The 12,072-nt window shown below is 33.1% G+C and overlaps 1 protein-coding gene across 1 annotated transcript in view; it reads right to left on the bottom strand.

Moving 5' to 3' along the window:
• The window catches only part of LOC129234625 (retinoid-inducible serine carboxypeptidase-like), a 59,772-nt gene that overhangs the window by 45,388 nt on the left and 2,312 nt on the right, over positions 1–12,072 (bottom strand). The window contains exon 2 of the mRNA XM_054868658.1: positions 7,409–7,539. Within this exon, the coding sequence (XP_054724633.1) occupies positions 7,409–7,539 (131 nt within the window). The remainder of the gene's footprint in view (positions 1–7,408; positions 7,540–12,072) is intronic.

Here is a 12,072-nt window from a genome sequence, read left to right as displayed (position 1 = left end):
AAAATTAAAATGACGAAAAGGATTGCTCTAAAAAGAGAAAGTTAACATCGTGTGAAGAAAACGAAGTACAGTCTGCAAAGCAGCATTAGTCCCATCGGACCCTTCTGAAGGTAATTTTATTTTAATTCAAAAGAAAAACTGCATAACATTACATGAATAAAATGTTTAAAAACGAAAGGAATCTAGATTATTTCTATTAGCTTGGTTCGGATTAAAAAGTAGAAAATAAAAAAGACTTAACTATTTATAATACCCGAAATTGCTGTTGCTCTCTCAAAAGATATTTATGTAAATTCTAAAGCAGCTAATAAAATTAAAAATAAAGACTTGAAAGGAGAACTGATGGTATGATGTTGAGCGAATAACTTTCTACCACCAGTATTTCTTCCCCAACTTTTTTTATTCAAATTTTATTAACTGCTTTAGAATTAGCATAAATGTAAATACAGAAAAAGCAACATATAAATATAACGATATGAAAAGCAATTTCATTTTTTGCGGGTTATAATTCAAGAAGTCTTTTTTTATTTTGTTTCATACTTTTAGTGCAAACCAAGTTAGTAAAAATAGTCTTTATAGCCTGACCATCGATGAGATTGAAAGACAAACATCCAGTTTACAGGCGGAAATGGAAGTATTTATAAGCTTTCAGGGATGCCAGCTTTTGTAGATGTGTGTTAGCCTCTAAATTAAGCAGTCACACTGAAATGAACGGAACACGCTCATCAGATATTTGATTTCCCCCTGATTTGGATAGACTGGTTTTGACAAGACATTGCTAGAAAATTTCACTTTAAATGAAAGAGAAGGAAAAGAAAAAAAATGTTGAATTTTCCGCAACATTAAAAAAATAAAAAATTCTTTGCTTTTGTTTTGTTTGACACAAGTATCGGAATTGGGGCACCACATTCCAAAGTATGTAAGATTCATCTCCCTCTTATTTTTTTTAATACTAAAAAAATTTACATATATATATATATATATATATATATATATATATATATATATATATATATATATATATATATATATATATAGAAATGAAGACCCCCCCCCCCCCCCCCCCCCCCCCCCCCCCCGAAAGTCGAGTCTAGCTACGCCTCTGATTTTCGTAATGTTTTGATCTTCTTTTCCAGGGTTATAAAATATCAGTAATTACAGGATATGTGCTACATTTGGAGTCTTTAAATCAATGACTTCCAATGACTTCTGCTAGTAATTTTCCATGACTCACGGGATGCAGTCATTACAGAAAAAAAACATACCATTTTAACAAGAATTATCTAGATTAGTGCTTTGCAATCATCTGAGCTATGCTTTGCACATATTTCTGGAAATTCAAATTACAGGAAATGAAAGAGCTTAGCTACTAATATAACTAAAAAACAATATATGCAACATGAGATGATATTCCATCACCTTTCTAAACATCCTTAACTAACTTTTTAGACCAATTTTACCATAGACTAATAATAAGAATAGACCGAGCTATGGCAACCCTTTTGCTGCTCATAAACGAAACCATGTGACTGGTGGATATCCTAGCAACAGCGGGCGTTGATCGTAGCAGACGATCAACGCCAGCGAGAAATAAAATAATTATAATTGATGGAACATGGAAGAATGGATCTTTTTTGGAGTCCGATTTGTAAATTTGTTATTCTAAGTAGTAAATGTTTTGTTAATATAGTGAGTTTTTCGTTTAGATAGTATTGTGCATTTTCTTTATTCAATTTCAATAAATCTCTAAGCAATTAAAGATGCAAGCGCCCAAAAAGAATCGGCAAACGGTAAGATTTTTACCTACAATTTCAATAACGGTAAGATTTTTACCTACAATTTCAATTTAAGATACCGATTAGTACATTTTTGCATTAACGCAAAACGTTTACGCCATTACGGTTACGCCAGTGCTGACGTAGCAGTTCCGAAAGAAATAAAAGTTACTGAAAACTGTGATCAAAAACTAATTACTAATGTCAAATAATGCATAAATAAAAGAAAAACAGTTCAATCCCTGCACCTGGAAAAAAAATTATAATGAAAACACATTACGTCTTAAAATGCATTTCGAGTGCCAAACTATAGATAATGTTGCCATCTAGCAACCAAGCTGCCAAAGTTTTTGCCAAGCCTTCCACCAGTCACATGATGTATCCATGAACCAATTTTTTCATCAACAAATCTGGGAAAGCTCGGTCTACTCTTATTATTAGTCTATGAATTTTACTTTCTCAACTGCTCGTAAATTTACTATAAAAACTGGTGAAAATTAACTATAATTTTTACAAGTGGTATAAGCTTGAATCAAAGGATGCATTTGCATATGGACTAAAACTTTCCAAGTGGGAGTGGCAAAATGAAAAGTGTGTAAATCTTCAATTAAAAGGCTTATAGTACAAGAAGTGTATAAAATAATAGTAAATACTAAAATATTAATTTCCACTCTGCAGAATAATATAGTAAACAAAAGCGACCAATAAAGTAAGACAAAACAACGTTAGAAGAAGCAAATTTGCAAATTACAGCAGACACGTGTTTTGGCGTTACAGGGAACACCGAATGCAAAAAATAATGAAAAGTAGATGCAATCAGATTTTGAATTAAGTTAAAAAATCATTAATTTATGTGCAAACTTTTGAGCAAATGCTTAAAAACCAGCTAAAATGCTCAAACATCATTAAATCAAAAGGTTTGTAAATTCTGAAAACTTTCCGGGAAAAGACCACAAAACCTCCTCTTACCCCTTCCTCCAAACACATCACAAAAACTCGCCTACAACTGCATTTTTACGACTAGAATTCCAAAAACTTTCCAGGGAAGAGTCTCTAAACCCCCTCTTTCCCATGTCATCGAAGATCATCAAAACTTTTGAATTTTTTGAGCTTCAATTTTGAAAAAATTGCCGGGGAAGATTCCTTTAATTCCATTTCTAATGTTACCAAAGTTTTCCTACAATTTCGTTTTTAAGACTTTAGTTTCAAAAACCTTAAGCAGGAAGACTAAAACCTCACAAAAAAATCTTAAACTATGTTTTTAGAACTTTAATATCAGCATATTTCCGGGGGAAAGTTTTTAATTTCATGCCTTTACCTAACAATGTCTTTAAAGAAGACCTTTAATTGCATTTTTAGGACTTAAACTTCGAAAAAATTCCGGGAAAGAGCCCCAGAAATTTCCACCTAACATCAATGAAGATCCTCTAACGTAGGGAAGTTTTGAAGTTTCAGTATCGAAAAGTTGAGGGACAGCTCTTGACCCCATTTCTTCCCTCAATCCTACCAAAGATGGCCAATAATAGCATTTTCAAAATTCCAATTTCGAACAATTTCGGGTGGAAAGTTCCGAACCCCATTCCTTCTCCCAACGCCATAAATGACGGCCTGCAACTGCATTTTTAGTGCTTCACCTTTGAAAAATTACTGAAGAGAAGTCCCCAAGTCCTTCTGTCCTCATCTTTCAACATCATTTAAAGATGGACTAAAACTACATTGTTCGAACTTCTACATCAAAACATTCCGAAGGAAAAAGTTCTGAACTCCATATCTTCTGCTAGGTCATCAAAGGTGACCAACAATTGTATTTTTAGGACTTAAATTCCAAAAATTTTCCCGGAGTTAGGCCCCCAAACTTCTCTGTTCTTAGCATCATTCTAGATCACTAAAATTGCGTTAACTAGAAAGAATTCTTGAATTGGAAAATATATCTTTATATTTCAAAAAAACTCTGGAGAGGATCCTTCAAACCTCCCTTCTTCCTATTAACCACCATAAGGAGTCTAAAAATGTGTTACTAACAAAAATTTTTGGGGCAAGCCAGGGCCGGATTAGCCATAGAGCAGAAGAAGCAAATACTACGGACCCCGCGCCTCTGGGGGCCCCGCGCCATGAGAAAAAAATTCCAGAAAAAAAAACTACTTTCCGTACTTTAACCCATTTAAATTTCTCTCTATCTTTCGCTTTTTATTTAGATTTAGCTTTTCTAAATGCTCAGGTAAATTTAAAATCTTATTTTTTGATAGATTGCTTTCCAGAAATTTCTCCCAATTGAAGTCTTAAAAACACAATTTTATTTGATCTTTCTTAGTGGAAGGAGAAAAGGCTCTGTTGGGTCAGAAAAGTTTCAAAACTGACCTAAAAATTACAATTTTAGGCAAAGTTTGAAAAACAGAGAATTGGGTTTTTTCTGGACTTTTTTTTTTCTTTTTTCAAAATGAATCAATTTTAAGGTATCTTAGGAAATTTAATGGAGTTAGGGTCCTAAAACTTTCAGCTATTCAAGCCTAAAAAAAAGAAAGTTTTGGTTGTTTCATAACAACAGAGGAAAGGGGAAGGGGTTCTTTCCTGAAATTGTGGTCAAAACTGAAGTCAATTTGGCTATCTTTGGGAGGAAAGGGTTTGAGAGATCGACTCATGGTATAGCTGAAAACAAAATTTCAAGTTATATGAGGAGATTATAGAAAGGGATGAGAGTCTGAACTCCCCCAGAAACAATTCTGACTTCAAGTGTCAAACCGTGGTTTTAGATTATCACTGGAGACATTATCGGGGGGGGGGGGATACGGGTTTGCTTCACAAAATGTTAGAAACTGAAATCTTCAAGACGTAGGCTATCTTTAATTCTAACTTTAGGTAAAGAGTGATGCTTTGTAGTTTTTTCCCCCAGATGTTGAGAAGCTAGAGAAGTAGGTGGGTATCCTCTTTTGAAATTTTTTTGAAATATTGAAATCGAGATGGTTTAAGGGCTTTTTCCAGAATTTTTCGGAATTTAGGCTCTAAAAACTCAAATTTAAGCAATTTTTGTTGATAGCAGGAGAAGGAGGATGTTGAAATTCTTAAAGCATAAATCCTAAAACCACATTTTAAGGCTCTCTTTGGTAATGTTAGACAAGAGAGGAGAAAGGGTTACCATCCAGAAATTGTTTAAAAGTGGCTTTCTTCTTAAAGCTTTCGAAATTGGAGTCCTGAAAAGGTAATTATTAGTCATCCTGAACTCTTTTCGGTTACTTAACTTCATGTCAATTTATCACCCTCAAAATTTTCCGCCCGTGACACGAGCCCGTAGATCCGGCACTGTAAGCAACAATGAGCAAAATTAAGAGATCATAATAGAAGAAAAGAAAAAGATTTTGAGACTTCACACTTATGCTGAGCGAAATAAATGAATTGGTAAGAGAATATTATTTTTTGATGAACTAAAATAATTATGTGTACAAGAAAGATTTTAAATATCGTTTTAAATTTTTTCCTCTGAGTGGGAGGGAACATAAAAGCTGCCACCCATGCCCCGAACCTAACCTCTTTCTTTTGCATCACCAAAGGTAGCCGAAAACCTTTTTATTCGAACTTGAAATTCAGAAAAATTCAAGAAGAAAATTGTTTAACATAATCAAAAATCCGCTAAAACTGCTTTCTGGAACTTCAGTTTCGAAAAATTTCAATGGGTGTAATTCCGAGCACGATCCCGTCCTATAACGTCGTCCAATAAGGTGGCCTACAAATGCGTATTTTGAACTAGAATTTTGAAAAGTTTCAATGGTAGTGTACCTCTCCCCCTCCAACATTGTTAACAATGGTCGAAAATTTACCTAAGACTTGAACTTTGAAAGCTTTCCTGGTTGCATGGGCGAATGCCTGAACCCCATCCCATAGCAAAACGTTTCTCGCGATGGTCTACTATCTATCACGTTTTCACAACTTCACTTTCGAGAAATTTCCAGGGGATGGTTTTCGCGAACTCCACTCCAAAATCACCAAAGAACGTAAAAAAATACCATTTCAGAGTATATAATTTCGAGAATTTTGGCTTAACATTGTGTTTTTAGATTAATAACAGATAATAAATTCAAAAATTTTCCAATGGGACCTCCTTCAACACCACTCTTTCCTCCCTCTAAAGCATCATTAAGGATAATCTACAGTTTTATTTAAGACTTCAATTTAAAAAAAAACTGCCTGGAGAGTCGCTGTGAACCCAAATTTTTTTCTTTGATCTTACCTAAGATAGGAGGCAATCGCGTTCTTTGACTTCAGTTTCTCCAAGACCTCAGTCTCTCAGAGAAGATTCGGAGGCCACTACTCGCCACCGAATCTTCTCTTCCTAATATGATCAGGGATCTTTAGAATTGAGTTTTTAGAATTGAAATATCGAAAATTTTAACCCCCCCCCCCTCCTTTATATCGACCAAAAATTGCGTTTTCGGAATTAAAAGTTAAAAACGTGTAGTAACGGGAAGATGAGGGGGCAATAGAAGGGGATTGTAACTATCGTAATGCTCTAAAACTATATCCATATTTATGCATTCATGCATGTTATAAGTACACCTCCCGTTTCCATGAAGAAGTGCTATATTGTTTACTATACCATTCGAAAACGAGGGCCCTTTGGAAACATTTGCTACGGGTCCCACACAGGCTTAATCAGGCCCTGGGGTGAGCCCACAAACATTAGACTTATGGGCAATATTAGACAGCTCAATCAACAAACGATACAAATCCATAACCATCTTCAAATTTTAGTTAAAAATGTAATTTTTGTATTTAATTATGTTTGGTACAAAAACTGGTAGAGAGATGCCCACTTGATACTGCAACATTTTTTTTATAAGAAAAAAAGACAATTGAAGACTTTTTAAATGGCTATTGAAAATACTTCACGAGTCCTCAAGTGAATCAACAGTTAAAGGGTTTAATTTGGATAATAGATCCAAACTACTAGAAACCCTTCCTTTTTTTTTTCAATTTTTTATTCTTAGAACTCGAAAAACTTTTAATTTTCATTCATACTCTTCAAATAAAATAAAAATAAAAAAAACACACCGTGCTTCATTTTTTACTTTTCCCCCTTAGTCTCCCCCCCCCCCATAGAATGCATTTGTCATTTTGCCCCTCCCAAAAGGATTGTCTGGATCACCCACTGGTTTGGAGCAATGTTAAAATAAGAATTTTGAATCAAGGCATCATGATAGCACTTAGTAAAAGTTTCTAAGGGTCAGAATGAACAACTTAAGAGCCATTTTTAACAACAAATTTCTCAAAAAATTAATATTAATCTAAAAAACAGTCAAAAAAAAAACCCTCAAAAAATCAGAATTCCACGATAAAACAGAAAATTTCATGCCTGTAAAAAGCTACTTTGGCAGAAACTTAGTTAAAAATTGTTCCCGAGGGTAATTTAAAAATAAAACCACTAATATATATAACTAAAATATAAAACTCATAGGAAACAATAGAAATATTCTCCTTTTGGTCTGATTATTTTAGATTAGCTTTTCAAAATGTAGAGTTAAGGTTGACACTAATGATCTGGTCAGAAAACATAATAAAACATGATTTTTCTTTCACAATTAACGTTCATTCAAAGTATCAAAGATTCAAAAACAATTGTTTAAATGAAGAGAACTGATTACCTGAAGCCAAATAACTAAAGGAAACTTAGAATAGTCTGCAGCTGAATCAGTGTAATACAACCACCAGAACATATAAGCATCTTTTCTGATATTGACATAGCCCCACGCTTCTTTACTTTCTGCATTAGTCTCTGAAAATGTTGATCATTGAAAATTTATTTAACTTAACATAAATAAATTTACATAAAATACGTTTAAAGTAGTTTTACAAAAATACAATATTATGCTTATTTACTGCAGTCTCTAAAAATGTTGCCTTGATAATGTATCTAATATAACAAAAAAATATACACAAAAATTTTTGTTGCAGTTTCACTATAGTTACAAAAGTTTGCTCATGTACTATTATGGTTTCTGAAAATGTTGATTCTTGATAAATCATCTAGTGTAACAAAAATATAAATAAAATACTTGGATTATAGTTTCACTGAAGTTATAATATTTTGCTTGTTTACAGTGGTCTCTGAAAATGTTGGTCCTTGATAATTTATCAACTTTTATTATTTAACAGCCATTACTTTCATGTGTTAAACATATTTTCTGCATGAAGCCATATTGAAAGAAAATTATCGATGAAGGCAGCACAAGTGTTTCAAAATTGCATGAAACAGTTTCACTAAGAATTAAAAACTAATGTATGTAATAAATGATTTTCATATTTCTACTTGTTTCTTATCTATGTAATATTTCAAACTGTTTATTGTATATACTCCCGTATAAGTCGAGAAATTTATTATAAAAGATGATGTTAAAAGTTAGGGGGTTAATTTATACGCGGGGCAGAATTTTCAAAAAATTTCCTGGATTTTTTTTTTTTTTTTGAGAAAACTACACTCAAAAACGTTAACATTTCCCAATTTTCATCCATTTCTTTTAAGCGGATGCTAAAGAAGTAAATACTTAAGCATTCTGCTATGATTTTTCATGGTCTGACTGAAATAGAGAATAAATAATTAATGAAAACGGCCGATTAAGCGAAAAGTCCGGGGATCGGGTGTATTTGCAAATTTTTCCGATAATCACCCATTATTGCTCATTTTTTTAAAAAATAATATAATATGGCTACAACATAAAATTTTATCGATATAAAATCAAAATAAAAGCAAGCAAAAGATATCGTAGCAGGAAAATCGACCCTTTACAAAAATCGCAATTGCAAAAGTGAACCTTTTTGGTACGAAAGAATAAAAATCAAACATTTTTTAACATAAAAAAGTTAATTGCATTCATTTTCCTCCTTTTTGTGACGTTTCAATTCAAAAGTAGCAGCAAAACGCTTCCTTTCCAAAAGTAGGGACTCGACTTATATGCGGGTTTTGGATTTTTCCTTGATTTTTCTCCTAAAAGAGGGGAGGGGGGGTCGACTTATATGCGAGACCGACTTATACGAGAATATATACGGTAACTATTTTGGCTTTTTTACCATTTTATAATCTCTTTATAGTAAATAAAAGTAAGGTTTCTAAGAAATTCTGGAAGGAAGTCTGTGGCGAACCTGTGTCCAGGAGATCCCATATCACCTACCGCCTTGCAATTTTGTACGAAATTACTTTGAGTCCCGGGGGTGTGCACCTGCGGTTTTATTTTATTCGAATTAGTTACTTTTTAATTAATTTTTTAAGCTCAAAAATCCCGTAAATTGCCCATTATTGCCTACTAAAGGGGTGAAAAATTACTTGCACATATTAATATTATGTATCGTTGGAAAGGGTGGAATTTTCCATGCTCTACGCAATTTATTTCAATGCTGTAACTTAAATACGGCGGGAGTTATTTTGCTTTTTTAAATCAAACTGTTTTCTCCAAAGGAAAAAAAGTTACAAGCCGTTAAATATCAAGTTCGAATTGTCAAACATCCATTAAAATTATTGCTGCTTTATTCGGCATTGCCATAGTTACGTCTTTTCTATTCGAATGTTTCTTTTTTCTTATTCACAAACTTTAAGGTTTGATTTTAACAGAAAATCTTAGGCTCAACAAAATTCAAGCATTGAGCTAAAGAGCAAAATATATTAGTAGAGACCATGAATATGAAAGCGACAAAATTGCAGTTTTCCAATGCTCAGGAGCTCCTTAGCCCTTACGGCTCTGCAAGTTGGTACAAATTATTTTGAAACCCAGGGAAGGGGAGCACTTTGTTCCAAAGGGAGCTCATAATGCGTTTTCAATCTGTTTCTTTCTAATTGACGGTTTAAACCTTTGCGACTCAAATATGATTGCTGAGAAATCTTCTGGGGTTGGTGAGCGCTAGCGATAAAGGTCAAGATTTACGGTCGCCACTCGCCACGTGGCGACTCAGTTTTCAAAATTGGCGACCCCAAAAAATTTCTAAGTTGCCAACTTTTTTGGGGGTTATTTTAATTTAGATCCCAAGAAAAGAATTTCAATGCATCAGTAAGTACTGTAAGGATTCACCAATGGAGACCGTACTCCGACTGAATGTTGTTTATTTTACAAAGCTTGCATGTTCTTTCTCACTGCCTGCCTGTATGTTGGTTATTTTACGATGCTTGAATGCTCCTCTTACGCGTTTTAGGCCATGTAATAAAAGCAAGAATACAGTGAATTAGGAAGCCATTTGCACAAGATTAGAGCGTTTGCTCCTTTGTCTTGACTCTTTGTTTTTCAAGTAATTAGCGTACTATAATCATGATTTCAAGAAGAAATCATTGTATTTTAGATTATATTTCAGATTAATTTTGATTATTTCTTCAAAGTAATCACCTTTTCACGTTTTTAGTTTAGTTGCTCAAATGGTATATTAAATTCAAACTTTATTTTTTTACATCGTATTATACACCGCCTCCGATTATACGAAACTTTTTTTTTCTTCAGGCCCATTTTAGAACCTGCAGATTATAGGCCGCCCGCGGATAATACATAGGAAAATACGGTTATTAAACGTGGTTCGTACGCTCCGGAAAACCTGGAATTGTCATGGAGAACGACATAGTTAAAACTGTCGCGGATATTTCAAATTTTGCCCCCCCCCCCCAAAAAAAAAATCCAATTTTTTCTCAGGGAATTTTGTCCCTTGATTTCTAATCTTCGTTTTTATCGATGTTTCCTGAAAAAAAAGTTTTGAGCCAAAATGAAGCTGGCAATAAAATAAAAAAGGACCGCGGACGCCATTTTTGCCCCTCAATAGTACCAAAGAAAAAAATTCCAAGGGTGAACAGGAATTATGCACAAATTTAGCGGGAGAAGAACATTTTCCTGCATTTAAAGCACAAGCCTGCGGATGGTAGGGTCAATTGGGAAAATCGTTTTTTAATCAAAAAGTCTTTTCAGCTACAAATGAAACGTAGTCCCCATTTTTGGTCACTGATAAGATGGAAGTAGACACGTTGCTTAAATGCCTAACTTTCCAAAAACAAAGCAGAATTGGATGTTTCCTTTAACTGCAAACTAATGAAGAAAAAACGCGAAATGTGCTGCAACTTGTTTTTTCTTTTTTTTTTAATTTATTTTAAATATGTAATTTTTTTGAGAAATGAAAAGTTTTGTTCTTAACACTTAACCTTATTCTCATTGCCTTGGACGCAAATGTGCTAAAAACTTTTCAACTGAATTGTAGTTTCACGAAGATTTATTATTTTAAAATTGTTTTCACGCTACAAATTCAAAAAATTATTTCTTAATTTTTGTTGTCGCCGCCATATTTGGTCATTCCCAAGATGGCAATACACAAGACTTTTTAAGAGCCTAAGTTTCCGAAAATGGCATTGGATGTTTATTGCAGTGCAAACTATTGATAACAACGAAAAATATGCCCTTTTTCCTGGGTAATTCGTAATTATTTTCTGGAAAAATGCGAAATTTTATCTTCAGAACATTTTTTTTAATTTTAATTGATTTAGACGCTTATGTGCTAAAAACTGACTATTTTGTCTTAAATGTAGTTTTTTAAGGATTAATTATTGACCTGTTTCTAAAACTTTAAATCTTGTTCTGAAAGTATGAAAATATTTTGCAAATTTTGGCTCTTTAAAAGTGAAAAAAAAAAAATCATATTGTATGTTTTTTTACATAAACCCTCGAAGGTTGTTCCGATTCTATTTGTTTCCCAATTAACCAGGGTTGGCAAAAACCCGGGTTTTTTTTAAAAAGCCCATGGACCCAGGGTTTTTTTAAATAAAACCCAAAAAAAACCCAACTAAAGCTGGGTTTTTTAAAAGAAACGTGGGTTTTTTTGTCTTTTTTTAGGGGAAAAGTTGGGTACTCGTAGCATATTGTAGCATAAGTATATGGACAAAGCCAAAAAATTGTCTTGATAAAAAAAAGCTGGAAAATTCAGCGTTTTCTGAAGAAAGGTATAAAAGACGACAAAATTCAAGAATGGTGAAGTTTCAGATTTTTTTAGTTTCCATGATTACCAACAATTAAGGCAAAGTTACTTCTTGAGTGATAAAATCTATTGTTAATTTGTTCGTTTTTAATTTCGACATTTTTTTTTTTTTTTTTTTTTTGTATTTTACTTTATTGTATTTCATTTTGTTATGCAAAACTACTGTAGAACCTCAAGTAGTTTAAATCCCTTTTTACTGAATTCCAGCTTAATCAAGACATTTCTTTGAATTTTATGTTGCCCGTTTTTCTATTTCTGTGTACAGAGTAAGAAATATTAAACTTTTTCGTAAGATAATGAAAATACTGTAAATCCT

Source organism: Uloborus diversus, chromosome 1 (assembly GCF_026930045.1).
Source record: "Uloborus diversus isolate 005 chromosome 1, Udiv.v.3.1, whole genome shotgun sequence".
In the NCBI taxonomy this organism is placed as follows: Eukaryota; Metazoa; Arthropoda; class Arachnida; order Araneae; family Uloboridae; genus Uloborus; species Uloborus diversus.
Note: the sequence above shows the minus strand (reverse complement) of the source record. Positions and strands in the feature narration are given on the sequence as shown.